We start from the raw sequence: 13,516 nt of genomic DNA, 5'->3' as shown, positions 1-13,516 counted from the left end.
AACAGTAAACACAAGCCATCATTTACTAAGCACACAATGTGTCAACTACACACTGATGGTATGAATACAAGACACATCTGGCTTTTGCTTTCTCTGTGCACAAGGTAGGCTACAGTATGCCAGTTTGAGGTCATAGTTTTGTCATAGTTCTGTAAACATACAGGGATCCAAACTATCCAAAGTATTGGTGTTCACACTCATCAAAACAAATAAGTCAAAACACAAAATAGTCATTTCACTGAGACAAAAAAAAATAAAAAATCTGTCTACATCATGACGTCTCTCTGGGTACGACCACAAAATTTCATTACATCACATTACATCGCATGCAATGTCCTCCTGTCCAAGGTTCCGGGCTCCTTGTCCTTGTTGTCCTCTCCCTCTCGCTCCTTCACCTCCTTGTCCTCTTCCTCCTCTTTCTCCTACTTCTTCAACTCCACACGGATATCTTACCTGTGCCTTATTTACACTGCTTAGGCTGATTGCAAAGTGAACTAATTATCTAAAACAGATTTCATGATGTGACCGTGTGCCAATAAATGTGTGTATAATTTTGTAAAGAGTGTGTTGGAAATTTGGAAAGTGAGTGTAAGCAGTGAGTTGTGTTTAGTTCTGCAAAAAGAGTGCTGTGCAGTGAACTGTGCCTACAGTTTTGCAAAGTGTGTGTTACAAAATTGCAAACTGAGTGCAAAGCAGTGTTTGTGCTTTTAGATTTGCTAACTCAGTGAGTGGTTTTGCTATATGTATTAATAGTTTTAGAAATTGTGCTACAAGAATCACGATTAGCGCTTAAGCATTCAGAAAAAACTGTAATACTGATGCACCTCTAGCTGGAAAGCACATTCAAGACACCTATCAGCCAAGGTAACTGGCTATTTTGCATTGCAGAAGTATTTTTCAACAGACATCAGTTAATTAACCTTCAGTTAATTAACAGTTAATTAACCTTCACTGCTGCTTGTGCTCTTGCCGTCCTCAGTACTGTTGCCTGGCGAGCCCTCATCTCCCTCCTCGTCCGAGTAGAATTTGTCATCAGATTTAACACTTTCTTTCTCGGATGATGGTACCCATTCTTTAATCTGTAAGAGAACGATGATTTAGAGGACTGTCAGTAAAAAAAAGGTCTAATGGGGAAAAGCAAACTTACAAAAGATTTTAATTATGTGAGATACAGGTCATGCAGCATTAGACTCTGCTCTTACCTGCTCAGCCACTTCTACGTTTCTCACTGACTGATCAGGGGCTACTGTTGGCCAATCAGAGAGTTCCAGGTAGCCCATAGCTTTAGCATTTAGGGTGTGAGACAAGGTGCCCAGCTGGAAGCGATCTCGATCTGTCCCATGAGACACAAAAATGCAGATTTTGAGAACACAAAGCAAGACAAAAACATGGATAAAAAGTGAGAAAAGAATTGCATTGTTATGTAAGGACAGTATGCTTCTGCATCAAATTGGCTGAATAGCCCTGCAGAGCCCTCTGTGTCACTGTGTACCCCCTCCAAGCCTTTGCCTGATGTGAACTTTGTGTTGAGATGATGTAGACGGCAAGGACTGTGATTGTTCAACTCGCTCTGTGTGTTGAGTTTCCCACAGAATTTGATTCTATTTATGGTGGTAGCTGAGTTGGGCAAATAGACTGAAATAAAAAAACTTGACCACTTAAATTGAAATAAAAAACAGAAAACAAATATAATACAAATGTAAAGCATTCTTCTGTATAGCTAGCCCCCAATAATTTGGTTTTAAAACTGCAGCACATTTTCCCTAACTTTGGGCTCTAATGTAATAGCACCCCAAAATAATGAATAAGCCTTCAATATGTCTAAATATGCAAAACCTTTTGAAAATTAACATCCTATTGTCACGGGTGAATTTATGTGGTATAGGAGACGTAACTGTGCGATCTGGTGAGGGCTGTCAATGTCTGGTGCGATTGAGAATTTTGGTGGTGGGTGTGCGTGTGTGTGACGTGCATGTAATGCGACCTGTAGACACAGGTGTGGTGATTTGGGGGTAATTGGGGAAGCAGCATTGTGGCTAACAAAAAGAGAACAACTCATTGAGGGAAGACACAGCGAGGGGGAACAGTATAGAGCTTGGTGCACGGTGCGTGGAGTGTTGGGCTGTGGCAACGTGTTAGAAGGAATCCATCGGACCCGGAGTTTCCTGTGTTTCTACCCTTTGATCGGTGCCGAGGAGTGCACGGAGTTCGCTGCTTACTATATCATCTGGAGGTGCGACATCGGTCGCCCTCCACTAAGTTAAGTGTTTGTATTCCTCAACCTGTGCTGCAGTGCTTCCGCGTACAGATGCCTATTAGCCTTCCTGCCATGATCGCCGTGGGATTGTGGACAATAGTTTTTACATGTTGATGGACTTTTCGTGACAACGTGTCTCGTGTGCCGTACTGTGTTTGTTTATTGAAAAGACTGTGTGCCTCGTCTTACATGTTGCTGTGCTATTTTTGGGTTTATTTAGTAAATTGCCATCGGAAGACTATTGACTGTTAGAATTGTAATGTTCACACTTATTGCAGTTGTGGCCGTCTGGTATTAGTTCTTCTCTTCTTCCAGCAGTGCGCGTGTGCAGCGAAGTGTGGCCTGGATTTGTTTTGGATTGCCTGGACGCCCGCTCGACTATTGGCCGCCCATCTCCCTTGGAACTGTGTGTGTGTGTAGCTGCGCACGGCCTTCTCCCTCGCTTCCTGGATCAGACGTGCTTCTCTCCCCCCACCACTCGGATTGGTCCACTGCTTGTGAACTGGTGCCTTCTCTGCTTAACGGCCTGTGTCTTTTAAAGTATTGTGTTAAATAAATATATTTGATTTTCATAAGTAGTCGTCATCCTTGGTTTGTTGAACACCCATAGCATAGCTCCCCAGCAAAACGAGTTACACCTTGGTTACACTATCTCAAAATAACCATTTGTTAAAAAAATACTGGAAAAGGTTGTTTTATCGCAATTACTGCCCTTTATCAGCTCTGCTGATATTTTGGAGCCCTTTCAATCAGGTTTTAAAGCATGTTACAGCACTGAGACAGCCTTGTTGCAAGTCACAGATGATCTGCTCCTCACCCTAGACTATGGTGATAATGCCATTTTGATTTCACTAGACTTTAGTGCTGCCTTCGACCACAACACTCTTTTGTTGCGCCTAAAACAGTGTGTTGGTTTAAGAGGCACAGCTCTTTAATAGTTCTCCTCATATCTTAGCAATGCTAAGCTATGTCTTATAATATTAGGTCCAGTCCTCTTCTGCTTGTACATGCTCCCTCCAGGCAACATAATCAAAAAATATAACATCTCCTTTTATTTTACTTCTGTGTAGATGACTCGGTAATACCTCCCACTCGCATCCGGGGAGTCCCTCTAGTCTAGACCCTCCTCGACTGCCTTGAGGAGACCAAAGTACGGATGGTAAGTCATTTCGGTAACACTTTACTTGACGGGTTCGTTCATAACACATTCATAACAGCTGTCATGAACTGCATATGAAGCATTCATGACTGTTTCATGAAACATGACTCAACATTCATACCAACCCTTTCATGAATGTGGAAGAGAAAACGATGAATGACCATCTATGGACCTCTGAATGGTTGGACATTCCTGTTTTATTTACTGTATCTGTATATACAGTCATTGGTGTAGACAATTATGCATTCTTCAGAGGTTACTATCATAAAATAGGCAAACAGAAAACTAGGGATGTCCCGATCCGATCACATGATCGGAAATCGGGGTCGATCACGTGGTTTCAGACTCGATCAGAATCGGACTTTACATCCCGATCAGGGATCGGATATATATATATATATATTTAACAGATCTATAATATTTCAAAACAAATGGGGAAAATAACAGCTTAGTATTTGCTGTTATGTGGTGGTACAGAGGGCTCAAAATTAGCACCCGCCAAACGCCAATGGCGTGTAGATTTCTGTTCTGGCCAGTGAATTATGACAAAGTGTAATCCGCCACTTTGGCGTGTGTAAAACGGCTCTACTAACTAAATACTAGTTCTATTACGTTAACGACACAACTCTGCTGTGTGTGTGTGTGTGTGTTTGCCCCTAGCCCCCTCCTTCACTCACCATCTCTCTCCCGCGGCCGCGGCTGCTAGCTCGCAGGCAGCCGTGTGATTTAAACAAGTGTCTGCTCTGCCCAGTGGCAGTGAATGCTATAGACAGCGGTCTGATCTGGATCTCGAAAACTGCAGACAGTTAGTTGAGCTCGGACAAAGCGAGAATCACAGAGTTGTTAGCTAATCCTGTCCATCCCCTGCCATTTTCTGTTCTATAGCCTTGACTGGCGCTATATGACGCAAAATGAAAGTAAATAAAACTGACAGCGATCGCGCAACTTCTGTTTCAGTGATTCAGTCCAGAATTAAACATTGTATCCATAAGTGATGCGGAAAACTATCCTGAGAGTCACGTGAAAAGGTGCTCGAATGAAAAGGCCAAACTTCATGGAGGGCATAGTGGATGAAGAATAGACACATGTCTACGAATTTAGTTTGATTACTTTGCTTCATATGTTCAGTTCTTTCATCCTTATGATTGAACAAGTATCAATGAGATACATGTAAATTAGATTTAAGGTATTAATAAACACTGCAGGTATAAACATGGTTAGTTTAATAAATGACTGGAAAGTAAAAAAAATGGTCTTTGTTAAATATTTTCAAAATATAGCCAGTGTATATGCCTAATGACATGAAAACAAGCAATAGTTAAAGGTAGTAGGCTATATCATTGATACTTAAAAGTATCGGATCGGGACTCGGTATCGGCAGATACTCCAAATCAAATGACTCGGACTCGGACTCGGGAGCAAAAAAACCTGATCGGGACATCCCTACAGAAAACTAAATTCTCCTGGACACTGGACTTCCCCGTTGACTAAGATGTGACATGATCAGGTTGGCTGAAACAAAAAGGACAGCAATGCTGCTTTCCGATTGTTGTCTGTCTGTTTTATTTTGACAAGTTTTTGACGTTTTGTCTTCCACATTCATGAAAGGGTTGGTATGAATGTTGAGTCATGTTTCATGAAACAGTCATGAATGCTTCATGTGCAGTTCATGACAGCTGTTATGAATGTGTTATGAACGAACCCGTCAAGTAAAGTGTTACCGTAATTTCCTTAATGAATCAGAAGTTATTACAGTGCATGAAAATGCACTGCACTGTTCTCCCTTGGCTTCTTCTTATTACAGTGCATGAAAATGCACTGTATTGTTCTTCCTAGGCTTCTTCTTATTGTGCCGCTTACCACTTTTTATTTGCATAAGCATATAACCTGGCTCTCTTCAACTGCTTCCTGTGCTCAAAACTGTTTCAAAATAAAAGTCCTCACTACTCACTATTAAATAATTTAACCATTTAAACTACTCAAATATTTAACTATTTGGAGATTCCAAGAGTCAGTTGTCATCAACTATGACTCCCGCCAACTGTTTCCTCTGCCCACAACTGTTTCAAAATAAAAGTCAGTTTAACTATTTAAATTATCCAACTATTTACTGTTCAGCCATTCCATCTGTCAGTCACAGGGCCGGAGTGGGGCCACTTTTCAACCCGGGAATTTCAGTCCTAAGATCGCCCCACTTTTTCCATGGAAGTGGAAATTGGATAAATGAAGCAACAGTTCAGCTCCTGCATTTTTTCTTATTAATACCATGGTTCAACAAATAATGCAAAGGTTAAATAATAATCCACTTAAGATGAGAAGTTAACAAACATATTCCACTATTCCAAGGGTAGGTTGATAAATCAACAGACCTGCCAACCTTGAAAGAATTTTATGAGTACTACCCCCCCCCCCCCCCCCCCCCCACGATGACGACGACCAAATTTCGGACCCCCGGATCCTCCAACTTACATTCAAGACCTTTTCTATACCACTTTGAATTCCATACCAACTTGTTATCCGTTCGCCCCTTATACAGCACAAAGTGTATGGGCTACAACCAAGGTAGCCTGGTAGCCTACTTTGGTGGCACTGTATGTGTATACAGTGTGTACATGTGTGTGTGTGTGTGTGTGTGTGTGTGTCTGTGTCTGTGTCTGTGTCTGTGTCTGTGTCTGTGTCTGTGTCTGTGTCTGTGTCTGTGTCTGTGTCTGTGTCTGTGTCTGTGTCTGTGTCTGTGTCTGTGTCTGTGCCTGTGGGGGTGGGTGGGTGGAGGGGTGCATATTAATTAAAGAATATCATACAAATTACATATAAAGGCTACTCTTCACATAAAATATAATGTGGGTGTGTGCAATCTACAAAAGTCTTTTTTTTTTATTTGAACATGGTTCAGGCCTTAAAACAAAGACAATATCTGAGCCTGAATTATCAGGCTTTTGAAGAGGTCATAGGCCTTATGGAAACCTATTAGCATATCCTACTGAAGTAAGTATGACAAGATAGGCTATTGGAACAAATCAGAACCTATAAACTAGCCTACATTAAGCTTGCATTTGTAAAGTTGATCTGAAATGTTTAACCTGCAGCCTAAGCTACTTGCAGATTATTTTGCTTAACTTGTGAAAACAGTATTCATTCACATTGCATGTTAAACTGTGCCCTGTAGGAAGGAATATTCCAGATGAATAGAACGTTTCTTTGAAAGATTTCAGCATGCCAATCATCATTGCTTTTGTAGAATGGCACATTAAGGAGCAATTTATCTTTTATTTACATAGCCTTTGATATACTGATGAAGTTCTCTGTTAAAGTTGTCTGAATTCGCTCCACCGTTTACACCATAAATTGTTCAAAATGAATGAATTCTTCATCACAGAATCTCGTTGTAGCCTATGCTACGTCTATTTTTACATAACTCAAGACGGCAACATAAGGTTAGCGGTCTTGTAGTGAGAACGTTTGCAATATTAGAAGAAAACACGCTGCCACACTGCTATACTAATTCACTCGTTTTGAATATAATTGTCAAAGTTTAACTATACCAGCTGTGACACCCCTGTCCTCTGACATGTCAGACGCACCTGCGCTTGCACACACTTTCACTTTAGAATGGCGTGACTGAGGGATGAGAACCGCGAACACAAGTTGCAAAATAAAAGCGTGTTTGTTTATTTTCGGAATAGACGCATATTTTCCCTTTGGGATCTGCAATAGCACGGTCTCTACCGAAATTAATTGACTACTTAGTTGTATTAAGACCTTGTGAATTATATCTATGGCTGTGGCTCTGTAGCGCAGAATCAACTTTGACACTGACGAAATGCGAGATCAAACGAAATGCGTAGTTTAGAGCATGGAATTGTACCAGCGTACTAGGAGGTCAAAATGCGTGCCCGCTACGCAAAATGCATACATGTTGGCAGGTCTGAATCAACAAAATCACAGTACAGTATACAGTTACATTGCAAACAGCAACGACATCCAGGGCGCCACCAGGAGTGGCCACCACAACTTAGCCAGGAATGGCCACAGGGGTGGCCAGAGTTTATGTGACCGATGGATGTAAAATGTATCCAAATTGACACCAATTATTCTCTGTTTAGCCTAATCGCTCATGGAGTACTTATCTTTGATCTGAGCTTTCACACAATATTAGCGGCTAGGTGCTGCGATAAATGGTTTGCGAGAAAATTAACGTTGGATACATTCAATCTAATCATATTTCCATTGTGCACATAGCGATTCATCCACCTCCACACCCATTACTCTCGGTGGTATATCTCACAAACTCTTTAGTCAACACATAGCTAACCATATATCAAAATAAACAGCAGACCTTACCGGACACGAGGACACGAGGACAATACGCTGATCCTGAGTAATCCGGTTTTGAGATTGCAGCACATTTCTGCATGTTATCCAACTTCGGGCTAAATGATATTATGTTAAGCTTCTATTCTAATAGCAGCCCATAATAATAGCTGGCTTCAGACCGTCGGGCTAGCTTGGGCCAGGCTAATTTCGGGCCAAACTGGTGCTAATAGCCCGGGTCCACAAGCCTCACCTTTGCGTTCGGACAGTCAGGCCATTAGCCTCTCTGAATTACACCTCGACACGCCCTCGCTTGTGAAAACGTCCCCATTACCACACCTTTGCAAGCAGGGTAAGCAGAAAGTCGCGCATCTCTTTCCTATGCTGTGCTATCGAAGTCAGTCACCACATATTGTCCGTTTACGTGAATGTCACTTAATATTCATTTCTATAAAAACCAAGACGGTGGATTCCTAAAGAAAGGCATGGCACAGACATGTGTGTATCTAAATGAGTTATGTAACATAAATTACATTTTACCGTGACTCGAAGAGCAGTAAACATTTGTAAGGCTGTGTGTACAATCCATAGACAGTAAAATCCGAATGGAGCGCCAGTGGAATTTTAGTTTCACGACGATGCCGTGAGTTCACAGCCTAGCACCAAACTCCGAGCACAGAGTATGCTAAAAAAAATATTTTGAAGGCAGTAGACGCTCCTGCTGAACCAAACGGGACTTTGCTCAAATCCATAAATGTATGGCTACTGGAAAACGTAAAGTTAATTTCTTAAATGTTATTTTGAAATATTAAAAAACATAGTTATTTTAGAATTTCCGAACAAGAGGGCACGATAGTCATCAATAGCAGAATAGTATCAATAGCAGAAAACACACTGGCAGGAATAGCCTAAATTAGTGGGATGCTTGTCTATGTTAGTTAGTTATGTTAGTTCACTTTTTACTGTGCTACATGGTGATCTCTGGACGGAGTTAGCCTACTGACAGGCAAATATCTTTAACGTGGACGTAACCGCCATCTCTAAATTCGATGTGCAATGTTTGTCGACTCCACACACAGCAACGGATTGACTTAGCCTTCACCTTGACACAGCCTCTGGCCCGACTGTAGTCCCAACTGGCCCAGTGATTTTGTTGGGCCAGAAATCATGGGCTAGTAGCCCCGTTTTGGCCCACAGTTAGCACCGCGCCAAGAGGTGTGAAAGCAATTAGCCCTGGCACGGCCTGGCTAGCTCGGCTTTGGCCCGACGGTCTGAAAGGGGCTACTGAACATGCTTTCTAAATCAAAGAATCAAAAGTTGGTCATGGCATGCACAGATCAAATGTGTGCAATAGATATTTCTCAGGTGACACAGATGCAGACAGAGAGTATTTTTCTAGATCCGTGCTGTCCATGAAAACAGCAAAGAGACTAGTTTAATTAAAACATGGAAATATGAATTGACACTAGCTAGACTGGTATAGGCAACACAATTGCCTTTACAAAAATGCTTTATTGAGGTAGGCTTCAAATGTTCATTTTGAATTTGAGGGTAGTCTACAGTTCTGTCATTAGCCTAGTCCTTTGTCTTTTACATTTCCTTACAAAATAGATATTATAGCGCTTGGTCTCACCTAGGCTACTCGGAATTAGACTGTTGTAGGCCTATAGCCTAAGTTAAAAGTTTAATGGGCATAAGTCATGACTTGTTGTAACAGAGGTAAATATCGTAGCAAATAGCCTATGGTGATGATGAGACAGCTTAAAACACGTATTTCACCCTTGACGCATATCGTTGCAGTAGGGCCGGCCCAGCTATCGGTAGCCTATCTGAGAAAACTTTTTTGGAAAAGATGTGCTATGGACCCAACCAACTCTATTTGGGAGGGGAGAACTCCCTCGCATGGTACAACCCATGCAGAGGCTGTGGTCTCAGAATGCGAAACGTCTGTAACTTACTTTAAAAGATGGACTAACGTGACAAATGTCAAAAAATAAAATTCTCAACTGGCCCAAAAGTGAAGCGCCCCCCAGAAACTCTCCCGATTCTCCTGATTACCCACCCCGGGCCTGGTCAGACATAATCAACATAGGCTCTCTCCACTGGTTGCCCATCCAACACAGAATTCATTTCATGATTTTATTGATGGCTTATAAAGCCTTAAATAGCATGGACCCATCATACATTGCAGATCTCATTCACCACCACTCAGCTCCCAGGTCCCTTAGATCCTGCAGCATGGGTCTTACAGTGGGCGTTGGTTGACATTGGTCGCTTTCACGTGAGATTCTCATGAGAATCACGTGTGAATCACGTGTATTTTATTTATTTTTCCCAAGTGAAGCTGCAATGTCCCAAACAACCACCAGGTGGCACTTGTGAGCAGGGTTAGGAATGTCGGCATTTACCACTAGCCTAACAGTCCCAAATTTGAATTCAATCCCGAAGCAAGCTGAACATCTTTTCTGCTTTTAATAGCCTAGTCTCACGACAAAACTTGTTATTGTTTATGAAGGTAGAAGACACCTTCTAGCCTATTTTATGAAGAGGCATCTGGCTGTTTCGTTTAGGTTTGTTTTGCTGTCAATGGTTTCATGAGGTAGGCCTAACCACTAAAAGCATAAGCCTATGTCCTAAGCACAACTGTGTTCTCATTTTTGGGTCAATTCATACATTTTATTTCAAATGTGTGGATAGGCCGATGGTAGCCTACGCTTGTTTTTATGCTGGCAACAAAACAAAATGGTTCACGAATGTTATTCTTGACTCTAAATGCGGGAAACAATTAAAAAATAAAATGTCCCATTTTCCGACGCACAACAAACCTCTTGCCTATAGCCTAGGCCTATAGGCTATGTTTATTTGTTAATAAGATAGGCCTACTGGAGAAACTATGGTTTATGCTCTCTTATGCTGTTTCATTCCAAACCGAATGCGAAGAAGGGAGAATGAATTACGAACTGTTTTGATCAGGCGGGAAACAATTAAATATAAAAGGTCCCATTTTCCGAAGCACTACAAACATCTTGCCTATTTAAATATTCTATTATTTGGGCCTATTATAAAAGTTGGGACTTTTTCGTTAGAAAACAATTTCATTTGAATTATGGACTGCCTTTGAATGAAGTTTGATCGGACTTTCAGTTCACAGAAGAAAGTTTCAAGACGCTAAGAAACACGTTTGCCCCGTGGCATTAACGGTGGCTTAATTTATTTCAAAAGGATATGACATGAATCCGGTTCAGTGTTTCCCACAGAATTTAATTCCATTTGTGGTGGTAGTGTGTTTGTGCGCAAATTTTAAACAAATTTGCGCAACGTACTTATGATGCTAACTGGATTTAATTGCGATTTAGCGTCATTGTCATCAACAACAACAATCCTTGCTGGATTTTTAAAAATGTATTCTTTAAACGGGCATGCATGTTTGTTGAGGGACAGAGAGGCTGCACAAAGGTGTGCATAGCTCTGTAATGAAAGGAGTTCATCTAGTTTAAGTAGTACAACATGAAATCATTGTGTGGTGGTCAGTGTTGATATTGTGGTGGGCCGCCACAAATAAGTCAATGTATGGGAAACACTGCGGTTGTTTGCCGTTCTATAGGGGATGCATCTCATATATCACTGCATTGCAGTGTAGGCCTATTGAATATTGACAGGTTTGAAAATCGTAACATTAGGCCTATTTTCAATCAATACAAGTTGAAAGCCACACATGTTTTGTCTTTGTTTTGTCTTCTCCTAGATTTTGTTCGGCAAATTTGACAACTGTCAGCTTAAATGTCAAATCATATTTCCTTTCCTTTGTCGCCCTAGTAGGCTATTTAGAGAAACGCAGAGAAACGAGAGAAATGAAAGAAAGAAGAGAGAAAATAAACTGAAAATGAAAATAAACACAGAGAGTTCGTAAATAGGCTAGACTAAATGTTTGCATGGGTAATGGACAATTTCAAGAATTCTGGTGAGATGGCGTGTACAATAGCTTGGATGCTCATGAGCGATGACGAGTGCTGAGCGATTTTTAAAATCAGCCATGCGATCAGTCAGAGGGTCGGATTCGGATATCTGTGTGTGCGGATTTTTCTGTCCGAACCCAATACAGTTAAAATGTCATTCTCTTGATGGTTTCTCATACTTAGGCTATGACAATACGTTTGTTTGTGTGGAAAGCCTGATTTAATTAGCCTAAGCAACTGTAGGAAGGCAATCAGAAATGTCAAAAGGTGAGCGCAGAAGTTCAAACGGGGCAACAAGCGCCAACACAGGCACGCACAAGAAGCCCAATCATATAGCCACTTGAAATTAAATGAACATATTCAACCACAAATGGCCAAACTAACAGAAAAAAACACAAAAGGTCCTGGGACCTATCTAAATGAAATTCTAATCAACGCGTGTCGCCAGCGATAGGCCTATAACATCAACATAGCGCAAATGAGGGTTATTGACATGAAAATCAGCTCTGACCTTTTTCATCGAAAACAGTAGGCTACCTATAGGCTACTTAACTGCAACATGAGATCTATTGGTATAATCTATGAAAGTTTGGGCTATGTTCTTATGCAGAAAAATGATTGCATCAAAGGTGGATGGACAACTTTTTAAAAATGTAGGCCTATTGCATCGTTGCGCTGACACAATAGCTTAAACGCACGTATTTTGTTGTCAGTAGTTTAACACATTTCTGCACATAGGAAGACGGATGTGAGGGAAATATTTTACATGTATTTTATTTTAAAAAATGTCAAAATGTTCAATGCCTTATTGCGCTAATCTGACCGAGTTCTATCCGCGAACCTTCGTTTTTCTTTCTGCAAACACCTCGGCTACGCCAGAAATTTGTTGTTTGTTATTTGTTGTAAATCTCCCGACCACTATGTCGACCAGAGACGGCAAGACCAAGACAAGACCGAGGCAAAGATACTTAAATACTCCTGGCTTTCACTTCCAGTCAAAGTAACTGAAATAGTTTTTTGGAAAAGGCATGCAGGTAGACAACACGGCTATTTCGGTCCATTATGCGTTGGCATTGTCGATCACAATAGGTTTATCTGTAGCCTGGGCAGTGGGCACTAACTTTTTTTGATGAATTGATAAACATTTAAAAAGTGGTGGGGACAAAATCGTTCGTCATAAAAAAAGTGGTGGAGACATGTAGCCTACCCGGTCCCCGGCAAAAAATGACGCTGCTGTTTCCGAAAGCCTAGAAGGAGTAGGCTAGGCTCACTGTTGCAGACGCACACTCAACATAAGATTGCTAATGATGTGTGAAACTGCTCTGGGGGGGTGGGGGATTTTTTTAATTCGTCTTCTAAGGCAGAGGTCAGCTCACAGACGGGGGATGGTACAGATAGCTTCCAACACTTGATGGCTGGCTTTGTGGTAGGCTAGCCATGGAATGCCTCAGTCGGCACGGCATAGGTGCTTGAAAAAACACTCAAAAGTCAAAGACTAGACTAGACTAATCGTTATAATATTTTCTATGTTTCAAATCACTTGATCGCAGATGTAACAGAACCCTCACCAATTTGAGTTGACAGTGGGATTAAATTAAGAAGTATTTAAAATAAGTAGGCCTATTTAAATGAAGAATTTAAATTTAAATTAAGATGTATTTCCTGATTGGGGAAACCTTTAGCTAGTTTATTTTTATTTCAGTCCATGGTTCCATAATACCATTCGATCGTGCTGCAAATTATCAGACTTGAGAAGCACGCATCGCATCGGCAACTTCGCTGCTCAGTAGCCGAATTTTCTGTCCACGAAGGCCAGCAGTTCGTGAAAAAAGC

The 13,516-nt window shown here is 41.2% G+C and overlaps 1 protein-coding gene across 1 annotated transcript in view; it reads right to left on the bottom strand.

Moving 5' to 3' along the window:
* Positions 1-13,516, bottom strand: part of ap3b1a (adaptor related protein complex 3 subunit beta 1a) — a 90,140-nt gene that overhangs the window by 30,319 nt on the left and 46,305 nt on the right. The window contains exons 17-18 of the mRNA XM_062554609.1: positions 1,203-1,333; positions 947-1,079 (exon numbers count right to left, since the gene is read on the bottom strand). Of these exons, the coding sequence (XP_062410593.1) occupies positions 947-1,079; positions 1,203-1,333 (264 nt within the window). The remainder of the gene's footprint in view (positions 1-946; positions 1,080-1,202; positions 1,334-13,516) is intronic.

The sequence above is a fragment of the Sardina pilchardus genome, chromosome 14, assembly GCF_963854185.1.
Source record: "Sardina pilchardus chromosome 14, fSarPil1.1, whole genome shotgun sequence".
Lineage (NCBI taxonomy): Eukaryota > Metazoa > Chordata > Actinopteri > Clupeiformes > Clupeidae > Sardina > Sardina pilchardus.
Note: the sequence above shows the minus strand (reverse complement) of the source record. Positions and strands in the feature narration are given on the sequence as shown.